This window comes from Oryx dammah, unplaced genomic scaffold (genome assembly GCF_014754425.2).
Source record: "Oryx dammah isolate SB20612 unplaced genomic scaffold, SCBI_Odam_1.1 HiC_scaffold_20, whole genome shotgun sequence".
Lineage (NCBI taxonomy): Eukaryota > Metazoa > Chordata > Mammalia > Artiodactyla > Bovidae > Oryx > Oryx dammah.
In genome coordinates, this window is record NW_024070204.1 from 1,008,777 (window position 1) to 1,029,174 (window position 20,398).

At 61.5% G+C, this 20,398-nt stretch overlaps 2 protein-coding genes across 2 annotated transcripts; one reads left to right on the forward strand and one right to left on the reverse strand.

Annotated features, from left to right (window-relative positions):
* Positions 1 to 3,803: 3,803 nt before the first annotated feature.
* On the reverse strand, positions 3,804 to 5,257 carry MRPL36 (mitochondrial ribosomal protein L36). Its single transcript, XM_040262242.1, has 2 exons — positions 4,943 to 5,257; positions 3,804 to 4,550 (listed from the first exon to the last, which is right to left on the reverse strand). The coding sequence occupies exon 2, from the start codon at positions 4,535 to 4,537 to the stop codon at positions 4,235 to 4,237; it is 303 nt and encodes a 100-aa protein (XP_040118176.1). The 5' UTR covers positions 4,538 to 4,550; positions 4,943 to 5,257; the 3' UTR covers positions 3,804 to 4,234.
* A 1,184-nt stretch (positions 5,258 to 6,441) lies between these two features.
* On the forward strand, positions 6,442 to 11,539 carry NDUFS6 (NADH:ubiquinone oxidoreductase subunit S6). Its single transcript, XM_040262243.1, has 4 exons — positions 6,442 to 6,644; positions 7,447 to 7,500; positions 10,457 to 10,579; positions 11,095 to 11,539. Exons 1-4 carry the CDS (start codon positions 6,513 to 6,515, stop codon positions 11,158 to 11,160), a joined length of 375 nt encoding a protein of 124 aa, XP_040118177.1. The 5' UTR covers positions 6,442 to 6,512; the 3' UTR covers positions 11,161 to 11,539.
* Positions 11,540 to 20,398: the final 8,859 nt, after the last annotated feature.

Sequence of the window (20,398 nt, forward strand, 5' to 3'; positions counted from 1 at the left end):
GGGTGAGAACGCATTTCTGTTGCTTGGAGCCACCAACGTGGAGAGTTTGCTACAGCAGCCCAGGGAAGTGACACTCCCATCTTGGCCCCTAAATCATCTTGGCTTCTAGTCAGGATCACTTGATAAACAATGAATGGAGTAAGTTCTTTCCTTCCTTACTTTCCACCTTAGACTTGTACCCATTTGTAATGAGCCGGGAGGGACTCTGAAAAGCTGAACAGCTCATAAGGCACAAGAATACAACACAACCCAACAGCTGCTCGCCCGGCCTCTCCAAAGATTTTCTTCCCAAAGAATAAATTCCTTTATCACGATGAAAAAAACGATTCAGTGAGTTCTTAAGACTTCACATTGAAAGTTTAGGGAGAGCCCATTGTTTTAAGATTTAAATTTTGCAGCAACCTCAAAAAGCCAAAAACAGCCCAAGTGCCTGCAGGAGGAAGGATGGGGTCCTCACTGGGAGGAGCCAGAAGATGGAAGGAAACTTCCCGAACAACCGCCTGGTTTGTGATTTGATAAAGAAATACATGTAAGTCGGCGGAGAGGACAGTACAAGCCGGGGACGGGCAGAAACCATGGTTTCATTATGCTTTTTCATTTTTAATTGGAGGATAACTGCTTTGCGACGCCGTGTTGGTTTCTGCACACAGCAATGTGAGTCAGCCATAAGTGTACGTACAGCCCCTCCCTCGACTCCCTCCCACGCCTCCGCCTATTGCCCCCCTCTAGCTCTTGCGTGCTCTTTAACTTCTTTCTGTTTCCGTACTAACTGACTTTTTCGGCCGCGCTGGGTCTTCGTTGCTCTGTGTGGGCTGTCTTCCGTCTGGGTAAGCGGGGGCTCCTCACCACTGCGGCACCTTCTCTCATCAGGATGCACAGCTCTAGGCTCCGGGCTTCCGGATGTGCAGCGCGTGGGCTTGGCTGCTCTCAAGCAGCAGAATCTCCCGGGATTGAACCCATGTCCCCTGCACTGACAGGCAGATTCCCGACCACTGGACAGCTAAGAAAGTCCCCACTCCTCTTTAAAGATTAAGGAAGGGAAAAGAGCATGGAAGGGCCTCAAAAAATTAGAACCAGAGCCACCATACGATGCATCAACTCCACCTCTAGGTGTTTATCCAGAGAAAACAAAAATATTAACGAAAAAACCCTCCATCCCTATGCACTATGCCGCCTTATTCACAAGGAAGACATGGAATCGAGCCAACGCTGTCTTTTAGTCGCCAAGTCCTGTCTGACTCTTTTGTGACCCCACTGACTAGAACCTGCGAGGCTCCTCTGTCCATGGAATTCTCCAGGCAAGAATACTGGAGTGGGTTGTCATGCCTTCCTCCAGATCTTCCCAAACAAGGGATTGAACCCAGGTCTCCTGCATTGCAGGCAGGTTGATTTACAGTCTGAGCTACCAGGGAGGCCCCAAAAGAAAGGGTACAAAGTTCCAATTGAAAGTTGCTTAAGATTAGAAGTTCTCAGGGCAAGGAAAGAAACTCTGCAACTACATGTGGTGACTGTATTAACTAGGCTACTGGGTGACTGGTTTGCAATATACACAAACACTGAATCTTGATGTTGTACATCGCAAACTAATATGTCATGTGTTTCAACGAAAACGGAAGAAATGCTCAGAATGAATTATACTGGGTTCCAACTTCTGGGGCTCACGCTCCGGGGACTCCACAGCCCTCCAAGGAGACTGAGGTCGGAAAGCCTTAAACGCAGGCAGGTGCCTGCAGCCATGGGTCGGCTCCGCGCGGTGGCTCACTGACGTCAGGGGAAGCCTGGAAAGGCGAGCGCGTCCTGGCGGGACACTGAGGGGAGGGGAGCAGGAGGCCCCGCGTGGACAGCTGGCCGTCATCCGGCTTCAGGGAGACCTGTCAGGGAGACCTGGGAGCTCGGACTCCGGGCCGTCATGGCATCAGCCCACAGACACATTGACCCTGACCGACGGAGCCCCCTGGGTGAGCGGCTGGGGAAGGAGGGGCCTGCAGGGGCCGAGGGCCACTTTTTCTCTCTCCGTCTTTCTGGCTCATTCTTTTCAGTAAGCAGATTGTTCACAGAAGTTTACATTTTCCTCCTAGATACCACTTATCAAAGTAAGATATGAACCTAATTTCTTAAGAAAACCTACACCGAAAAGTAAAACCTCCATTCCCATCCCATCCACCCTCCGCTGAGAACTGCAGATAACTGCTGTTTTGGTGTGCATTGCCCCAGAACTTCTTACACCGTTTCCCATTTTTACTTGGAAAACACATGTACACATTTCTAAGAGTTTACCCGATGTCCAGTTTTCTTTATATACTTAATAATCAGAAACTTGGGGCTGGCGTCAGTCACGGCTCGGAGAGCCATCATTTATCTCAGGGCCGCGTGACCTACCCTCCTGGGACCACGTCATCATCGGCTTGACCATCCACCCCTGGCAGAGCCTTTGACTGGTTTTTTTTCTGCCCTGATAAGCGCAGCCCTATGGATTCTTGTGTGTGTGCAAGTATCTCACTGAGATGACGCCGATTGCAGTCAGGAAGAATGTTTTACACGCAGAGTTGCCTAGTGTCTGGAGGCACCACCACCTGTAGTTTATGGGCAGCTCTGTTCGTGGCCAGGGTTCCACCCGGATGTGCTTCTTAACGTCTGCAAATCTGATGGGCAGACGTGCACTGCACGTTTGTCTCATTTCCTGGTTACTGGCGATACGGCCACCTCTCTATGGGGCCGCCTGGACACGCGCCTGCTCACGCCTTCCACCCATTGTCGCCAGCTCTCGTGGCCCTTCTCCAGGGATGCTCTTTTTGGCACCTGAGACCTTTACCCTGCTGTGTGGCCCTCACACATGGGGTCCTTGTCTTGTCCCATAGGATGTGGAGACAGTAACCCTTGCCCTGGGCGGCTGAGGCCAGTGAGGGGGACGTGTCCACACCTTCTGGGGAGGTCACTGACTGGGACCTCGGGCCTGGCTCCTGGCTGGTAATGTAAGAAAACCCTGGACCCCCAAGGTTGCACTTCTTAGAGGGGAAGCAGGAGAGCAGGACCGTGACCTCAGCACGGAGGGAGGCAGCCTGAGACGTGGAACCCTGTACCCTGGCCTCGGATCCTCAGGACCGGGACTGGCTCCCCTTGGGGACCGAGAGCCGGGCGTGGGGTGGCCTCTCTGCAGCAGGAGGGAGGCGAGGCCACGCCAGCCTGGGGATCTGACGCTCTTCCCATCGGAGGGCAGTGCCGATGTACGTACTCATGAAGCCACTGACTCCTGGACTTCACGGAGCAGACGGAGAGGGGTCGGGGAAGCAGAGCCGGAGAGAAACAGCCGTTCCCACCAGGTGTGGAGTGCACCTGCCAGGCAAGCCTGTCTAGTGTCTTCCTTCTTGACCCCCGGCGTCCACACTGTGCTTGAAAGGATCTTCGAGGATTGCTGCCTCCTGGCCTCAGCTAATCTTCCTGTCATGCTGTGATCCGGGGCTGGTGGGCTGGTCCATCGGGTACTGGGAGGAAGACAGTCATACTCTGACCTTTAAAGAGACACGAGTGAGCCTCAGAGAAGAGCGACTCAGACATTCATCCACGGTAGCCTGTGACAGGTGACCCCGGACACTGCCTCCAGGTCACAGCCTGTGGAGTCCATAGAGCAGTTCTGCCGACTCAGTTCACACCCACTGTGCACACACGTGTGCACACACACTCACACACCCATGCATACAGTGTGCACAGTTCACAAGGGCATGCCTGTGCACACAGCACCCACACACACATGGACACATGTATGCATACACACTTCTGGTCTCAGACCAAGGACGGTAAACGCATTTAATCAACGTCCAAAATACATTTATATAGGTATAAACGAGTCCACTCTTCTGTGGCCTATAGATGGCTATGCAGCCCTCCCCGCTCACCCTGGAGGCAGGAATGCTGAGATCACGAATCTGAATCCACAGGCTGCAGGGGGGATGGCTGAGCAGAAACAGGGCAGCCTCGGAAGAACACGCCCTCTGACTGGACAAAGCCAGCTTTCCCTCCACCCGACGCCCATCTGCCCGCTGGAGCATCAACACAGCTGAGTTCACACTGGAGGTAAGAGGGCCCCGGTCCCAGGTGGGGCTCTGTCTTGGTCGGATCCCGGGCCACAAGGTGAGCCGCAGGCCAGGCCGCAGGGGGTCTGCGCGTTGGAAGGCTGCAGGGTGTTCGCGTGCCATCGTCCTCTCCGAGTGGCAGCCCCTTTTCCCGGGCAGGGTTTCTACATCTGCCTCTGCTTGTGCTTCGGGTTGGTCTTGCAGTAGATGAACCAGCGCCCGCGCCTCTTCACCAGGTAGCAGCCCTTGCAGCGCTTCTTGAGGACGCCCTTGGTCTTGAAGCCCAGGGCGGGCTGCAGGCCGAGCGCCGGGCGCGCGGTCAGGAGCGCGGCGACCAGGCCGGGGGGCGCGCGGGCGGCAGGGCCGTCGCGCGGGGGGCCCGGCGCGAGCGCGGAAAGCGGGCGGCCCCCCAGCTGCAGCAGCGGGCCCACGGCGGAGGCCACTCTCCTTAGGAGGGCGGTGGCCATGTCGTGGCTGGACCTGGGGACGGAAAGGAGACGTTGTCACGGTGGCCGGTGGCTCGCGCCGCCGAGAAAACTGCCCTCCCCGCGCCCCTGCGCTCAGGACACGGGGCCCGGGAGGCAGCGTGTCCCCGGGAGGACACGAGCGCGGCCAGGCGCACGCGGTCCCTCTCTGATCCCGGCACCGAGTCCGGGGTCCCCGGCCGCGGGGCCGCACGAGGCCCGCGTCCACGCTCCCCTCGGGCGGCCCGGTCCGGGGTCACAGGGCACAAGGCGTGAGGTCCCGGACGGCGCCCGGCCCGCACCCGCGGCTCAGCGCGGGAAATCGCGGCCAAGGGTCCCCGACGTGCGCCCTCCTGGAGCTTCGAACTTCTGCCGCCTCCCGACCCCCTCAGGACCCCCAGGACCCACCTGGAAAGAGCGCGCCCGGCTCGACTGCGGCGCGCGTCCCTAGCCCGTGCGCCTGCGCCCTGGGCCGCGCCTGCGCAGTGGGACGGGGACGCCGCCGCTCGGAGTGTCCGCCAGGAAGGAAGAGGGCGGCGGGGTCACGTGACGGCCCCGGCGGAGCCGGACACAGAGGCGGAGCCAAGTCAGTGCGGGGCTGAAGGTCGCTGGGTTACTCCCGGTGGGCTGCCTTTCTCCTCCCCCTTACAACCCGGCCCTCCCGTTCCCCGCGTGTGTGCCCAAGTCCCTCCAATCCTGTCTGACTCTATGCGACCCCATGGACTGCTGCCCTCCAGGCTCCTCTGTCCATGGGATGCTCCAGGCAGGAATACTGGAGTGGGTTGCCAGCCTCCCTCCAGAGAATATTCCCCACCGGGGGATCAAACCACACACCTGCATCCTTTTCCTGGGGACTCCCTCCTCCTTGTGGGCCACAGGGCATCTAAAGGTTTTGGGGGACCCTGGCTGGTGGGGACTGTTCATACTATTCATGGGGTTCTCAAGGCAAGACTGCTGAAGTGGTTTGCCATTCCCTTCTCCAGTGGACCACGTTTTGTCAGAACTCTCCACCACAACCCGTCTGTGCATATTGGGTGGCCCTACACGGCATGGCTCATAGTTTTTTTGAGCTAGACAAGGCTGTGGTCCATGTGGTCAGATTGGTCAGTTTTTTTGTGATTGTGGTTTTCAGCCCTCTCTGATGGCGAAGGATAAGAGGCTTATGGAAGCGTCTTGATGGGAGACTAACTGGGGAAAACTGGGTCTTGTTCTGATGGGCAGGGCCGTGCTCAGTAAATCTTTAATCCAATTTTCTTTTGATGGGTGGTGCTGTGTTTCCTCCCAGTTGCTTGACCTGAGGCCAAACTATGGTGGAGGTAATGAAAATAATGGCAAGCTCCTTCAAAAGGTCCCATGATGCACTGCTGCACTCAGTGCCCCCCCACCCTACAGCAGGCCACCGCCGACCCACACCTCTGCTGGAGCGGATCCTCCCGATGGGGCTCTGCACAGGCGGCCCTGAGGGGCAGTAGGGAAGCTGGGCCCGGGCCGCGAGCCGGAGCCCTGCCCAGGTGTGCTCCAGAGCAGCGGGCCTTTCGGGGTGACCGGCATGAGCAATGCCACGGGCTGCACTTTAGTGGCAGTTTCACTGGGCTCTGCTGCAGAAACCTCAGGACCGCAGAGATGCCACCGTCCACCAGGGTGGGCGTCCAGTTTCCTCCAAGCAAGGACGCCTGTCCAGCCTTCACCCACAATCGACGCGTACCTCCCCAAGATTATCCGCTACCGTCGAAGGAAGCACTGCATCTCCGGCTCCCACCCTCCCGACCCTGCCCCTGGGAGGTGGGGCCGCCGCTCGGGGCTACGGGCGCGCAGCTTCCCGCCTTGCCCGGCGGAGCCCCGCCTCCGCCCCGCCCGCCGGCCGCACCGCGCACGCGCGCCTCCCCTGCCCGGCTACGTCCCCGGCGGAGCCGGCTCTGCGGGCGCCGTGCGCGTGCGTCGGCGCGTCGGCGCGCGGGGTCGAAGGTCAGCCCGCAAGATGGCGGCGGCGGTGACCTTCCTCCGGCTCCTGGGCCGGGGCGGCGCGGTGACGCGCGGCCTGCCCGGGGGCGCCAGGGGCTTCGGGGTGCGGACCTCGCCGACCGGGGAGAAGGTCACGCACACCGGCCAGGTATAACCACGGCGGCGCAGAGAGCGCCCTCCCCGCGGGGCGCCCAGGCGGGCGGAGCCCCGGCCCGGCCCCCAGGTCCCGCGGCCGGGCGTCCCGGTGCTCGCGGGCCCGTCGCCCGGCAGCGCAGCTCCCGGTTCCCGCGGCCCCCGGTCCAGCCCCGCTGGGGGCCGCAGGCCCCCGTCTCCTTGGTCCAGCCTTTGCTGTCGCGGTCCCCTGGGTCCCCGGGTCCTGGATCCGCAGGGTTGGGTCCCCAGGGGTGAGGCGTGGGCCGGGCTGAGGCGCGTGGCGTTTGCGGCCGCTGCGGTCTCACCGTCAGAGCTTCGCCGAGCCCCGAAACTGGAGCCACGCCCCGGGGGCGCCCCATGGTTACTGTGGGAAGCCTCCGTCGGGGTCCGAAACCGCAGAGCGTGTGGGTCAAATCTTGTAACGTTTGTGTAACGTTAACCAGCATATTTAATAACTCGAGGATCTGCTGTCTACTGAAGCACAGCCTTAAGTGAAATCCTAATTCCAAAGACGAGGGAGTAAGTACTTGTGAGGTGGAAAGCTCACCTGGCAGGTTCAGAGGGGAAGGGTGCTCCGGCCTGTCAGATGCAAGGGCAGCGTGTCCGCCTCCGCTGGGACCTCCTCTGGTTCTTCCAGTTTGGACTGCTGCCTGTGGTCATGTTAGGAGTCCCGCTGAAACTCCTCAGTGTGTGGTCATACGCACGGCCTGACATGAAGAAGACCATTTCTCTGTAATGTCTATGGTTGATACAGAGGTCCAGAACTGGGTTCTAAATATCACCCCTTTTCTTTTCAGGTTTATGACGATGAAGACTACAGGAAAGTTCGATTTGTAGGTCGTCAGAAAGAGGTAAGGAAGAGGTGTGGTAAAAGAAGGGCTTGCCAGGCGGCTCCGCGGGAGAGGATCCTGCAAGGGCAGGAGATGTGGGCCCCACTTGGGGACTCAGGGCCTGTTCCTGTCCAGGGTCCAGAGTGTCCAGGGGCCTGTGTTCATGTAAGACGTGCAGCAAGTCTCTCAGGCTTTCGTTCTTGCAAGAAAAATTTGGTGTGTAGTAGAATTTAAATCTCTTTTTCTGGTTTCTAAGAGACTTGTTTTGAAAGATCTGGGTTTATTGAAAGGCCACCCAGAGAGCACTGAGCTCCCATATACTGTCCTGTTCCCCCCGCCACAGCGGGGCCCCTGTTGCTCTCCTCTCGGCTGATCCTGCTCCCTGTGTTAGCACATGTGCAGAGCGCTGGAACCTTGGGATTCACTCAAGTCTGTGTCTTAGGCTTCTTTTGGGTTCACTCTTTGTGTTGGGCTTAGGAAGCTTCCCTGTGGCTCGGACGGTAAAGCGTCTGCCTACAACCTGGGAAACCCGGGTTCAATCCCTGGGTCAGGAAGATCTCCAGGAGAAGGAGATGGCACCCCACTCCAGTGTTCTTGCCTGGAAAGTCCCACGGATGGAGGAGCCCGGTGGGCTGCAGTCCACGGGGTGGGAAGGAGTCGGACACGACTGACGACTTCACTTTCTGCTGGGCTTGGGCTTATTGCTCAGTCACGTCCAGCTCTGCGACCCCGTGGACGGTAGCCCCCAGGCTCCTCCGTCCATGGGATTTTCCAGGCAAGAACACTGGAGCGGGTTGCCATCCCTTCTCCACGGGATCTTCCCGACCCGGGGACCGAACCTGCATCTCTTCTGTCTCCTGCATTGGGGGGTGGATTCTTTACCCGCTGAGCTAGCGGGGAAGCACGTTCTGTGGGTCTGGACAAACGCATAATGTCTTATGTCCAAACTGCAGGGTCACTCAGAGTATTTCACTGCCCCAGCCTGAGCCCCCCACCCTCCTGTGCACCACCGCTTCACCCCCACCCCCTCAACAGTCCCCGACAACCCCCCACTCACGGTCTCCACAGTTTGGTTGTATTTTGAGAAATGAAGCAGACCTGCACTTAGGCTGAGGGCTGCAGAGAGCAGGAACTGCTGGGCTGTAGCGCCGCCTTTGCAGGAAGGCGGGCTGCGCCCGTGCGCGGCTCTTGGGCAGTCTTGACCAGTGGGCCCGTGTGGCCGCAGCGAGTCTGCCCAGCAATCCCCGGCCCTTGGCCTGGGACGGGCCTCCTGGAGAGGCGAGGACGGAGTGGGGCTGCTGTGGTCCTGGGTCACCGCAGGGAGGCAGAGGGCCCGCTGTGGCCAGCTGACCCCCTGCGGCGACTGAGCTGTTTTCACTGCTCTGTGGCCGCACGTGGAGTCGGAAGCCAACGTTTCCTGCCCGTGAGCGACGGGGGTGGGGGGGAGGGGGGTTGCTGGGCCCAGGGGGTGGCTAGCGTGGCCGTTGGGGGGCGCTGTCTGCGGGGGCGCTGGGCCCGGGGCACAGATGGCAGTGGGACAGTGCATCGCGTGTGCTGCGGCCCGGCTGCACTTCCTCCTCCTCGCTCCCTTTCTGGGAGGAGGAGCCTGGGGGGCTTCAGGCGAGCCCCAGCCCAGGCCGACAGCACTTTCCCGAGTCAGGAGTGTCCCCCTTCTCCGGGGGCTCAGTGTCGTGGTGGCCGCAGGCAGGTGGGCTCTGGGCTTCGCTCTGGCTCTTGGACCGGGAGGCCTGTGCTCTTCCCAGGCTGATTTCAATACCGAAACGTCGTGCCCCTCCCCCTCCATCTGTAAAGATGGGTCGCCGTTCTCTCCTCCTCCCTGCAGGCCTGGGCCCTGGGGTGCGGCTGGGGTTCTGCGTGCAGGGCAGGGAGCCTCGGGGACCCCAGGCAGGGCACCTGTCACCATCGCGATAAACAGACACTCGGTTACTCCCAGGGCCGGAGTCACAGTTGCTGTGGGCCGCATTTACAGCTGAGGGTCTCTTCTGTGCACTTGTGTCCAGGGACGTCTGGGAAGGGAGAGGGGACCCCACCGCTGACTGTGTGTGACCCCGGGACCCTTGGACCTCAGAGATGGGTGGCCTTCAAGCGGTGGTCTGGCAGTGTTCAACCCTGAGTATGTCAGCTGGGGTGGGACGCAGCAGCTCCCTCAGATCCGATCCGAGTCTAGGGGCTGGGCAGGCTGCTGCCCGCGCTGCGGGGCTTCCCCTGGGCCGAGCCTGGCGAGTCTGGCTCCGGTTCTGGCTGCCGCGGGTGAGCAGGTCCCGGTCCGTCAGCTCAGATGGTGCTCTCCCGGCTGAGTCCTGCATGAAGAGACGCTGGCTCCCCAGGAGAGAGGAGAGATGCCTCCTTGGCATTTCTCCACCAGCTTAAAAATCACAAATTGATTCCCTCCAGTAAGAAAACCAGTGGGCTTGGCGCAGCTCTGGGCCCAGCTGTGCCGCTGTGCTTTGCAGTTACCATGCCATCGTCCCTCCTGTCCCCCACGCCCCTGGCACCCCTGTGGAGCAGCCCTTGGCCTGAGCCAAGGGCTCAGTGTCCCACTTCCTGCTCGGGGCCAAACCAGCTGTTAGCTCAGAACCAGGTCCCGGTGTTGAAGTGGCCGTGGGGTCGAAGACAGGAGGAGGAGGGCGCGTGTGTGTGTGTGCATGTGTGTGTGTGGTTAGCTCTGTGTGTGTGTGCGCGCGCGCGCTTTCGCCTATGTGTGAAGAGAAGAGGGTGGGGCAGGATGTTAACAGTGGGTGAGTCATTACGTGCAAATGAAGAGTTAAACACGTGTGTGCGAGTATGTAATTATCTGTGTTTTGAAGATCTGTGTTGATGTTTAAATGAGAAGGCGCAGAGTGTCTTTGCTGGCAGCGCAGTGCGTGCCTGTGGGGGGTGGTCTACACTGGAATTCTGCGAGCGTGTCGGGGGTTGGTACACGTCTGTGCGAGCGCTCCTGTCTGTCTTGTTCCAGGTGAATGAGAACTTCGCCATTGATCTGATAGCGGAGCAGCCTGTGAGCCAAGTCGGGAGCCGGGTGATATCGTGCGACGGCGGCGGGGGGGCCCTGGGCCACCCCCGAGTGTACATAAACCTGGTAACGTGCTGTCCGGACCCCGGCCCCGGCCCTGTTCTCTCCCGGCTGGCTGCACACGCTTGTGCACGAGCCATCCACTGGGGTTGAGCAGAGGGCGGGCATGCAGAGCTTCGAGGACAGGATAGAACTTGGGGTGGGCCGGCCCCTCGGGCAGGGCAGCCCCCCCATCCCTGCTGATCCGTCCGGGCTCGACCCCAGCCCCGAGGGGGTCCTCTGCTCAGCACCTCCCTGCTCCAGGCCTCCTGGTCCCTGCCTAGGACGCCGCCTGCCTCATAGGCAGGCAGGGTGGGCGGGGACCGAGCGGACTGTTGACGGTAGGGAGCCCGGGGCCCTGGCGCGTCTGGGGAGCGGGCCCACCAGGGCCTCCGGCACGGCGTCTCCGGTGCTGGGCCCGCGGCTCCCCTGGTGGCAGTGTGTTTCCAGGGCCTGGCTTCAGTGTTGGACGTCTACCCAGCGTGGACTGGCGGTGGAGGTGGAAGATGGAAATAGGGCCGCTCTCCCTTTGAATCTTTCAGGACAAGGAAACGAAGACGGGGACGTGCGGCTACTGCGGCCTGCAGTTCCGGCAGCAGCACCACTAGGGCGGCCGCGTGGCCAGAGCCGGCGCCGGGTCCCAGTGAAGGGTGTGCGGGAGGGCCCGAGCACGCAGAGCGCGCCTCTCTCAGTCGCTGAGGCCCGGCCCTCCAGGGGCCCGGCTGCCTGCTCCTTCGTCCTGGGGAGTGTGGTGGGCGCAGGAGAAGTGGCGGGGCCGTGGCGGGGCTGCTGGGGCCGGCTCAGCTCCGCCAGGCACTCTGGCCCACCCGCTCCTCGGCCGCCTGGTCTGAAATCCCACAAAGTTAAGTACTGTTTGAAGGTGTTAACAGTCACGTGTGGACTGATTTAAGTACTCTGTGTGTATTTAAGAGGGTAATGGTTATGATGTATTGTTCCACAAAAATAAAATCAGACGGGGAGAGGACAGAGGTGTGGTGGGTGATGGCGGGACCTGGAGGAGAAGGGGGGAGGGGCGGGGGAGGGAGGGGGTTTACCTGAGCTGAGGGAGCACCTGTCCAGCAAAGCTGCCGAGAAAAGACACTCCTGGGTGCGTGCTGACGATGAAGCACAAGTTAAGGAACCCCTGGAGTCTGCAGGAAACAAGACTAAGCTTCCGGTTGGAAGGACAGGTGACCACACAGGCCGAGTTCCCAGGAGGGCCCGGCATCCCCTTCAGCTCTGGAAGCTGGAGGCGGTAAGTGCCCCAGAGGCAGGGGCGCTGGGCACCCTGATGGAGGGGAGGCTCCAGCCCGCGGCGTGGGGGGCTGTCAGCCGCGAGCGGGCTCACGGGGGTGGGGTTGTGTGCCCCGAACACGCGGGTGCTCACCACGCTCGCCCAGTCGGAGCTGTCTGTGCGAGCACGTCGGGGGTGGGGGGGCGGGGGGAGGAAAGGTCAGGGCCCTGGGGGTCTCGCGGCAGGTGGCGTGGGTGGTGGAGGCGTCTCGGGTCTCCTGCATCGGAGCGAGCGCCATGGAGCCCTGAGTGGGGATGGGTGTGCCTTGGTTTCAGACGACTGGAGAACGGGTCTCACCCAGAAGGGGCTCGGAGCGGGGGAGCACGGCCAGGAGTGGATGCGGAGAGAACCGGGGTGGTGGGTGGCCCACGTTTCCCGGCCCACAGGAGGGCACAGCTCAGACTCAGGACCTGCACAGTAGACCCAGGGAGGGGCCCAGCCAAGCTGCAGGCTGCAGAAGGCTTCTGTCTTAACTCGTCAACGCTCTAGACTAGTGTGGGTGTTTTACCAACAGAAACAGGCAGAGAGCACATGGTTACCAAAGGGGAGAGGGAGGGGGGAGGGGTGAACCAGGAGGCTGTGACCGACTCACACCTCTGTGTGTAAAATGGGGGGCCAGCGGGGTCCTGGGGTGCAGTGCGGGGAACTGTGTTCAGGATCCTGCTGTAAACCGTGATGGGGGTGAGTATGGAGACATGGGTGTGTGTGTGACTGAGTCACTTCACAGCAGAGGCTGAATCAACTCCAGTTAAAACCCCTCCGCTTCTGTCCCCTTAAAAGGTGTTAGAGTTAGGGAAACTTCCCAAGTGTGTCTGGAGCCGATTCTCCAGTCCTGGAGTAGCTGAGCCCGCCTGCGTCTCGGTTTATGGTCTCTGCTCCTGTTAATGTTTTTGCAGAGTTAGTGGAAGGAGGCTGGATGCAGTCAGCCGTGGGGAGAGGGAGTGTGGCCGGGCCTCTCAGCTCTGGCCAGTGTGGCCACGGTCACGGCAGGCTTGGCACACGTGTGTGCCTAAGGGGGCCTCCCGCTGCCGTCACACATTCAGGCTTGGCATGATTCCCTTCAGTGACTGCGCTCAGAAAGTGTTCACCACCCCTGAAGTGCTGACACATTAAAACTGAAAAACAATGATGTGGATTGGGCAACACAGCCCCTTTGAACTATCCGCCATCTCTCCCGGAGGCTTAACTCATTTGAAGGAGCTTCTCCAACAGCCACAAGCCATTTGGAATGTGATGTGGGTGATTTCTAATATCCTCTGAACTTCTGTACTTAGAGGTTTTTATAGTAAACATGTTTTAAAATCTTAAAATATTCTATTTCCATATAAAAATGTTCATGGGGACTAGGACCAACCTCATGGGCTGGGGGTTTCAGAGAAGAAATGCACCCAGCATCCTCGGTTTCCCAGAGTGCCTGCAGTCACACAAAAGGTCCCCGCTTGCCTATCGTAAGCGCCATCTTCAGATCCCAGCCTCTAAAATCAGTGCCAGGGGCACAGCCGGTGACTGTTAGCTGCTGGTGAGCCCTGGACCCCACGCAGCGGGCAGGGCAGGGATCCAGGTGACGTCCTGGTGAGCCCAGCGCTTCCCTCCCTCGATGGGCAGGGTTTGGGTCGCCCCAGGCCTTCAGGGGGTGACTAGTCCAGAGTTTCCACCTGAGGCCGGTCCAGGTGTGTGCACAGGGGCAGCTGTGCAGGCCGGTGGGTTAGGACCTCCCCCAGGGTGCTGTGGTCCTTGCTGATGCCCAGGGCAGTCCTGCAGGGCCCTACGCCCCGCCCCGCCCCCCCCCACCCCCGACCGTGCCGGGAGCCACAAGGCCAGGCTGGGGGTGGCTTCTGCGATAGCTCTCCTGTGCGTGCGCGGCTGTCCTGGCCTTCTGGGACCGTGTTCCTTAGGCTTCCCCAAGCCCACTGTGAGAGAGGGTGCACAGAGGCCCTGTTCTCTGTCAACTACAGTCTGAGGCTGTTAGAAAATTCCAGGATAAGTGATTTAGAAGCTTTTAAATTTCCAGACGCCCTGAGTAGCTTGATGAAACCTCCCACCACCCTGCTCCGTGAGAATCACCTGGTTGTCCAGTGCGTCTGACCGCCGGTCACTGCACCTTGTCATCAGATTCCCTGTCACGGTGGCCAGGGCCTGTGTTGCCGTGCCCCTGGTTTACCCAGTGAGGTCCCCAAAGTGCACCGGTGTGTGTATGAAACAGTAGATGTGGGACTTGGCCTGTCCACAGCATCAGGCGTCCACGGGGGTCTCAGAGAGTCTCCTCTGAGGATCGGGTGGCAGGAGCACGTCGTCTCCTGGCTGGGAGCGACCGGGAGATGGTGCTCTGCACGCAGGTGTTCCCTCCAGGGCCTCTGCCCGGCTTCTGGGTGCCGCAGTCCTGGGCGTGGAACCAGACGCGCGTCACTGTGTCTGCCTCTGCCCGTGACCTTCTCGTGAGCACAGCACTCACTGGATGTGGGGTAGTGTCTTTTTAACTGGTTCACTGCAGAGGCCCCAAGGTGAGGTTCCGGGGCAGCCTGAGTGCCGGGGGCTCCCCCAGGGCAGGGGACACAGAGCACACTGCCCCCCCTGCGCCGGGCCTCGGGTAGGGGGCAGGAGCGAGGCCCATCTGCTGCCCCAGGGCCTGGGGACGGGGCTGGGGGAGGGGGCTTGTGCTGGGAGCGCCCCTGAGGATCTGAGGGGCAGACTCCGTGAAGCGCGGCACGACCCTGCGGGGCCTCCCAGGACAGCCCGCCCGCCCAGTCTTCCACCTGCCTTTTGTCCGTAGAAAAGCTTCAGGCACAGAAGAAACTTCGTCAGAGAAGTGAGAAAAAGGCAAAGAAGAACTGACACAAAAATAGTGGTTTAGTCGTTCAGATCAAGGCCCTTCAGTTCCCTCTCAAGGGCCACAGGTGATGTTCTGAGCTATGTCTTGTGAGCGGTCTTCCACATGATGAGACCCCCGCCAGGTGGAGAAAGTTACCTACATGATGATCAGGCTGTAGCCATGATGCTGTCCAGTCGCCAAGTCACGTCTGACTTTGCAGACCCCGTGGAGCACACCAGGCTTCCCTGTTCTCTGTTTCCCGGAGTTTGTTCCAATTCATGTCCATTGAATTTGTGACGCTATCCAACCCTCTCACCCTCTGTCGTCCCCTCCTCCCAGGGGCTTTTCCAATGAGTCAGCTCTTCCCATCAGGTGGCCAAGGTGTTGGGACTTCAGCTTCAACATCAGTCATGGCATGAAAGTTGCTCAGTCCTGTCTGACTCTCTGTGACCCCATGGACTGTATACTACCTGAGATTCTCCAGGCCAGGACACTGGAGTGGGCAGCCTGTCCCTTCTCCAGGGGACCTTCCCGACGCAGGGATCAAACCCAGGTCTGCCACATTGCAGGCAGCTTCTCTACCAGCTGAGCCACGAGGGAAGCCCAAGAACATGGGAGCGGGCAGCCTTTCCCTTCTCCAGGGGACCTTCCCGACCCAGGGATGGAACCGGGGTCTCCTGCATTGCAGGCGGGTTCTTTACCAGCTGAGCTGTGAGGGAGGCACAGTACCACAATTCTGAGACCTGGTCTCAAGTTTGGAACAAACTGACGCTGGAACTGAAGACTGACTACGTAAAACAAGGTGATGCTGGTCAGACCCCTGCTGACAGGGTTCAAGACGCCTGAGCTGTTTCTGCACGAGCCCGCCCCTCAGTCTATAAGCTCTGGAGCACTGATGGTCTTCCCTGTGGCTCAGAAGGTAAAGAATCCACCTGCAGTGCAGGAGACCCAGGTTCGATCCCTGGGTCGGGAAGATGCCCTGGAGAAGGGCATGGCAACCCCCTCCAGTGTTCTTGCCTGAAGAACCCCATGGACGGAGGAGCCTGGCGGGCTGCAGTCTACGGGGCCGCAAAGAGTGGGACACGACTGAGCAACTCACACACGCTCGCCAGAGGGGCAACGGCCTTTGAGCAGGAGTCTGGCCTCCTCCCCAGTTCCCGGTCTCTGAAGGGAAGCAGGCGTTCCTTTCCCACCGACCTGGCCCCTCGAGCACTGGCTGTGATGCGTGAGCAGCCGGCCCCGGCTTTTGGTGACACCAGCGGGACGTCTTCCCCTGACGGCTCTCTGTGCCCAGATCTCGGCGCCACTGCGCTCCTCAGGGAGGCTGTGCCCTGTGTGACAGCGGGGTGCCGCCTGCCCCCTGGCCCGGGTCCTCGGGGGAACGGGGCCCCAGGGCAGTGGTTCTGAGGGCCGGGCGTGCAGAGGACGGGCGGAGGCCGGGGAGCGGCCCGACCTGGACGGCAGGGCCACAGCCGGGACCATCCTCGCCGCTGCATCCGAGACGGCTCACAGGCCTGGCGCCCCCACACGCGAAGGGGAGGCGTTCGGGGCCCCAATGGTCCCGTCCTTCCCCAGGAGGCGGCCGTCGGGCGCTGGCCCGGGGCCTGGGCATTTCCAGGGCGCCATCCAAGCTGGCGCCCGAAACAACACCAGAGACAATTCCGAAGCCCCCTGCCTTCCTGATGGTAGGTCTTTGTTCTTCTACTTTCGACTTGCCTTATTCATGTGTTTGAGGTGAGGGTTCCTTTTTTATTTTCTTTTTAAATCGCTACTTTCTCTATTATATAATGAGTTATATTTTTGAAGATATACATACTTGATTTTATTTTTTAACTTAATCTTGTATAAAAATAAAAGAGTGTAGCTGATTAATAATGCTGTGATGGTTTCAGGTGAACAGGGAAGGGACTCGGGCATATATGTACGTGTATCCATTCTCCCCCAGACCCCCCTCCCAGCCAGGCTGCCACCTAACAGTGAGTCGTTCCCTGTGCTCTACAGTGGGGCCTTGTTGGCTGCTGTGGTAAACACAGCAGAGTGTGCACGTCCATCCCAGACTCCCTGACTTCCCCTTGCCCAGGTGGGTGTCTGTAGGCAGCAGAGCTAGCCCACTCTGCCAACCTCTTGTCTCTTCGTGGACGTATTTAAACCTTCGACACTGACTGGTTCCTGATCCGGGGCTCACAGCTACCTTTCTGTGCTGCTTTATTTCCCTGCCTCCCTGCGGGCCGCCCGGACACGTGTCAGAACTCTCGTTTTCGCCACCAGTGTTTGAGCCCATCCCTGAGCAGCTCTTCTGCAGGTGCTCCAGGCAGTGGCATGTGTGGGTTCCATGGGCTGCTGTCTCAGCGGGCTCAGCGCCCCAGAGGGGTGTGCGCCCTGCGGCTGGGCCATCCCGCTGCTCCCCTCTGTGTCTGGGGCCTGGGAGGGGAAGGGTTGCTCCGGACTTTGCCCCGGCCTCCACGCCCGGGGCCGAGGCCTGGCCGGCCTGCCTCCCTTCCCCTGGCAGGGCCTCCCGGCCTTGGTTGTGGTGCGTCCGAGGTCTCCAGCTGCATGGAGCAGGACAGGGAAGCACGTCCACCCGCTGTCCCGGATGCAGGGGCCACACCACTCACACAGCATGGGCGACACCTGGGCGAAGCGACCGCGCTTGGCTGTGAGTCTGGCCTGGAAGCGGGATTGGATGACCCAGAGCAAAGAGGTGGTTGGGGTGGGTGTGACAGGCAGCCCCAGAGTGGCCCCGGGCCGGGGCTGGGTGGGCTGCATGTAGACGCCCCCTGCCCAGGGCTAGCACCTCCTGGAGGGGCTGGGAGGAAGGCTCTGCAAAAGCCCAGCAGGGTCCCCCCCACCCGGCCTGGGGAAGGGGCAGCTCGGAGCCCAAGGCTGGACACCGGGCACCCGCTGGATCCGTGCAGAAGTCTTGCCTGGCAGCGGGGTGTCACGTGACTGCAGGGCCACGTGGCACCCCGTGACTCCTCCAGACAGCCAGGCCGACAGAGCGGCCGGCCAACGGAAGGCTCAGCAGGGCTCCGGCTTCGGACACGGCCTGCCGGCTTGCCCTGTCCCCTGCGCGTCCCTGAGTGGTGGCCACAGCCCAGGCCGAGCCCCTGAGGTCAGATGCCAGGGCCTGTGGGCCAGGCCGCGTGGGAGGGCCAGCTCTCCCCATCATCCGGCTCAGGACACCTTCAGGACAGGGGCTCCTCCTCTCTGCGGCCCTGGGCTCCCCGTGCGGACCTGCCTTCCCTGGCGAGATCTGATGACCCGGAACCGCCCGCCTGAGGTCGTGAGCACCCAGGACTGCCGCGCCTCCCTGCTGGTCGAGGCCGCAAAGGGGACCTGAGCCTGTGGCTGGTGGGGGGCGGGGGCCCCGGGGCCGGTGTGCGAGCTGCGCCTCGGGCTCTGGCCCCGTCCCTGTCACAGGCGCTGGGCGGCGCCTTCCTAAGCGGGGCTGGGGTCGTGGCGGGCACTCTGCAGTCTCTGTGCCTCCAGGGTGCTGGCTGCCCCCCAGAGGCCCGGGCACTCAGACCCCTCGGCCTGCCTGCCCCCAGGCCCCCGGGGAGCCGGCGTCACGGGGGAACCGGTCCTGCGGCCGCGAGTCCCAGGCAGCTCCTCCTGAGTCTGCAGCAAGGGGCTGCCCCGCCAGGGTGAGCTGACGCTTCAGGAGGAGGGCCTTCCGCGCTGCGGAGCAGGTGGGTCTCCCGTGGACCCGGCACGGAGCGGGGCGCCAGCCGGGAGCCACGCCTCCTCGGGTCTCCATGCGCCTACCGCCGGAACACACGGAGCGTGGAACGCGACAGCCCCGCTGATGTGCGGGGGGTGATTCTTTACACCGAGCTCTCTGGCAAAGTGAGTCCTCCAGGCACCTAATTTACGCGTTCTCCGAGGAATCAATACTGTCTGCCGGGGAGAGAGGAAAGCCGTCGCCCAGAGCGCATCCCCCGCCCGCAATCGGTCACCCTTCTCTGCTTTCTGTCGGGACGCGCACGCGCGTGGCTTTCCGACGTGAGGATGTCCAGGCGGGGTGAGGGAACAGTGGAGCGTGTGCAAGGCCGCCTCCTTCGTGCAGGGAGAGCCTCTTGGAGGGAGCCCGGGGCGGGGGCAACGTGCGGAAACGTCACTTCAGGGCCCCAGCGGTCCTGGGGCGCAGGGGAGATGGGAGGCTGCGCAGGCCAGTGACCCCAGGGTGCTACGCCTGCCAGTCTTGGGATGCCTGGGCCGCTGTGTCCGCAGGACTGCCAGCTCCAGCCAGGAGCCGTCCTTGGGGGACAGCCCCCCTCCCAGCTTCTCGGGGGTCTTACTGCCTCTTGTTTCTCCGTAAGGCTCAAAGACTGGTGTCGTTAAGACTATGAGTGGACAGGGTGCGGAGGTCAAGCTCCCCACGAGAGTGCAGATGGGACATGGAGGTGAGGGGGCTGGGCCTGGAGCTCAGACCGTCCCTGTCGGGACCCCTCCGCCCGCCCGCCTGTGCGGAGCCGGGGCAGCCAGGGTGCCCCGAGTCTGGGAGAGAGGGGGACAGGCCAGCAAAGGTGTTTCAGGGACAGAAGCCCAGCTGGGGGTAGGAGGAGAGAGAGAGGACCCCAGGGAGCAAAGATGTCCAGAGGGTAGCGGGGAGGTGTCTCCTCTGAGGAAACGTCATGCCAGAAGGTGGGCAGCGCTGCAGGGGCCGCCGGGCAGAGGGGGGCTGCTTCCCTCCCGGGGGTCCTCCCATTTCACGGCCCGGGAGTGAGGAAGACAGACACGCCTGTTCCCTTGGACTCAGGAGGTCTCACACGCAGGAGATGCTTCAACTTCACTCACCCCACCCTGCCCCTCAAAACCTATCATCCTATGATACTTGAGAATTTTATTGGAAACGGATATTAAGTTCACTGTAAGAAGCTTAGGAAAGACAGCCGTCTGTGGGTTAGTGGTGTCTGGAGAGGGTTAGACGCTGGGGCCTCCATTGAGCTGGGCTTCCCCCGAAGGGCTCTCCACCTGCTCTTACAGCCACTGAGATGGGCGGGGGCGGCTGGGACCCGGAGGCCTCCAGCCAGGGCGGGGCCCCAGGAAGAAGCCTCCAGGGGCTGGGCTGGGGGCTTGGGGGCATCAGGCAGCGGCCTCCCCCGGCTAGCCTCCCTGTTCTGGCCCCAGAGACGCCCCCTCCCACCACCGCCCAGAACAGCTGGGTGAGCGTCGTCTGTGGTCGGCACCTGGTAAGGAGCAGGGGGTGAGTGCACACCGGCCCTTCTCCGGGGAGGCGGGTGCAGGGAACCCTTCCCCCTGCCGGGCGTGGAGGCCCTTGGCTAGCCTGAGAATGGGCCTCTGGAGGCCGAGTGTGGGCAGTGCCAACCCTGGCCTGCCCACCAGGGGGCAGTGGTGCCTAACTGTGGCCGCCCTCCCCCACGGGGCAGCCCCTGGGCTGGGACCGCCCAGTGGGCAGCCCTCACAGCGGCTGACACCCTGACCCATCCAGGCAGGGAGGCCCAGGCCTCCTGGAAGTGATGCTGTCCACCCGGGAGGAGGGAGGGAGGGTCAGGGTCGTGCCCTGTGGGCTTGGCTCCATTCTGCGGACAGAACCACCGAGGCCCCTGCAGCAGGCTGGCCGTGGCCTTGACCCCAGGGCTGTGCTGTGACCCTGGTTTCTACTCTGCTGTCCTTCACTCCTCTGAAGCCGTCCGGCAGGACGTGCTCTCCCTCGGGCAGGAGAGGAGGGTTTCCTCTGGGCAGCAGAGCGACACGTCCAGTCCAGCGGGTGGTCAGTGGG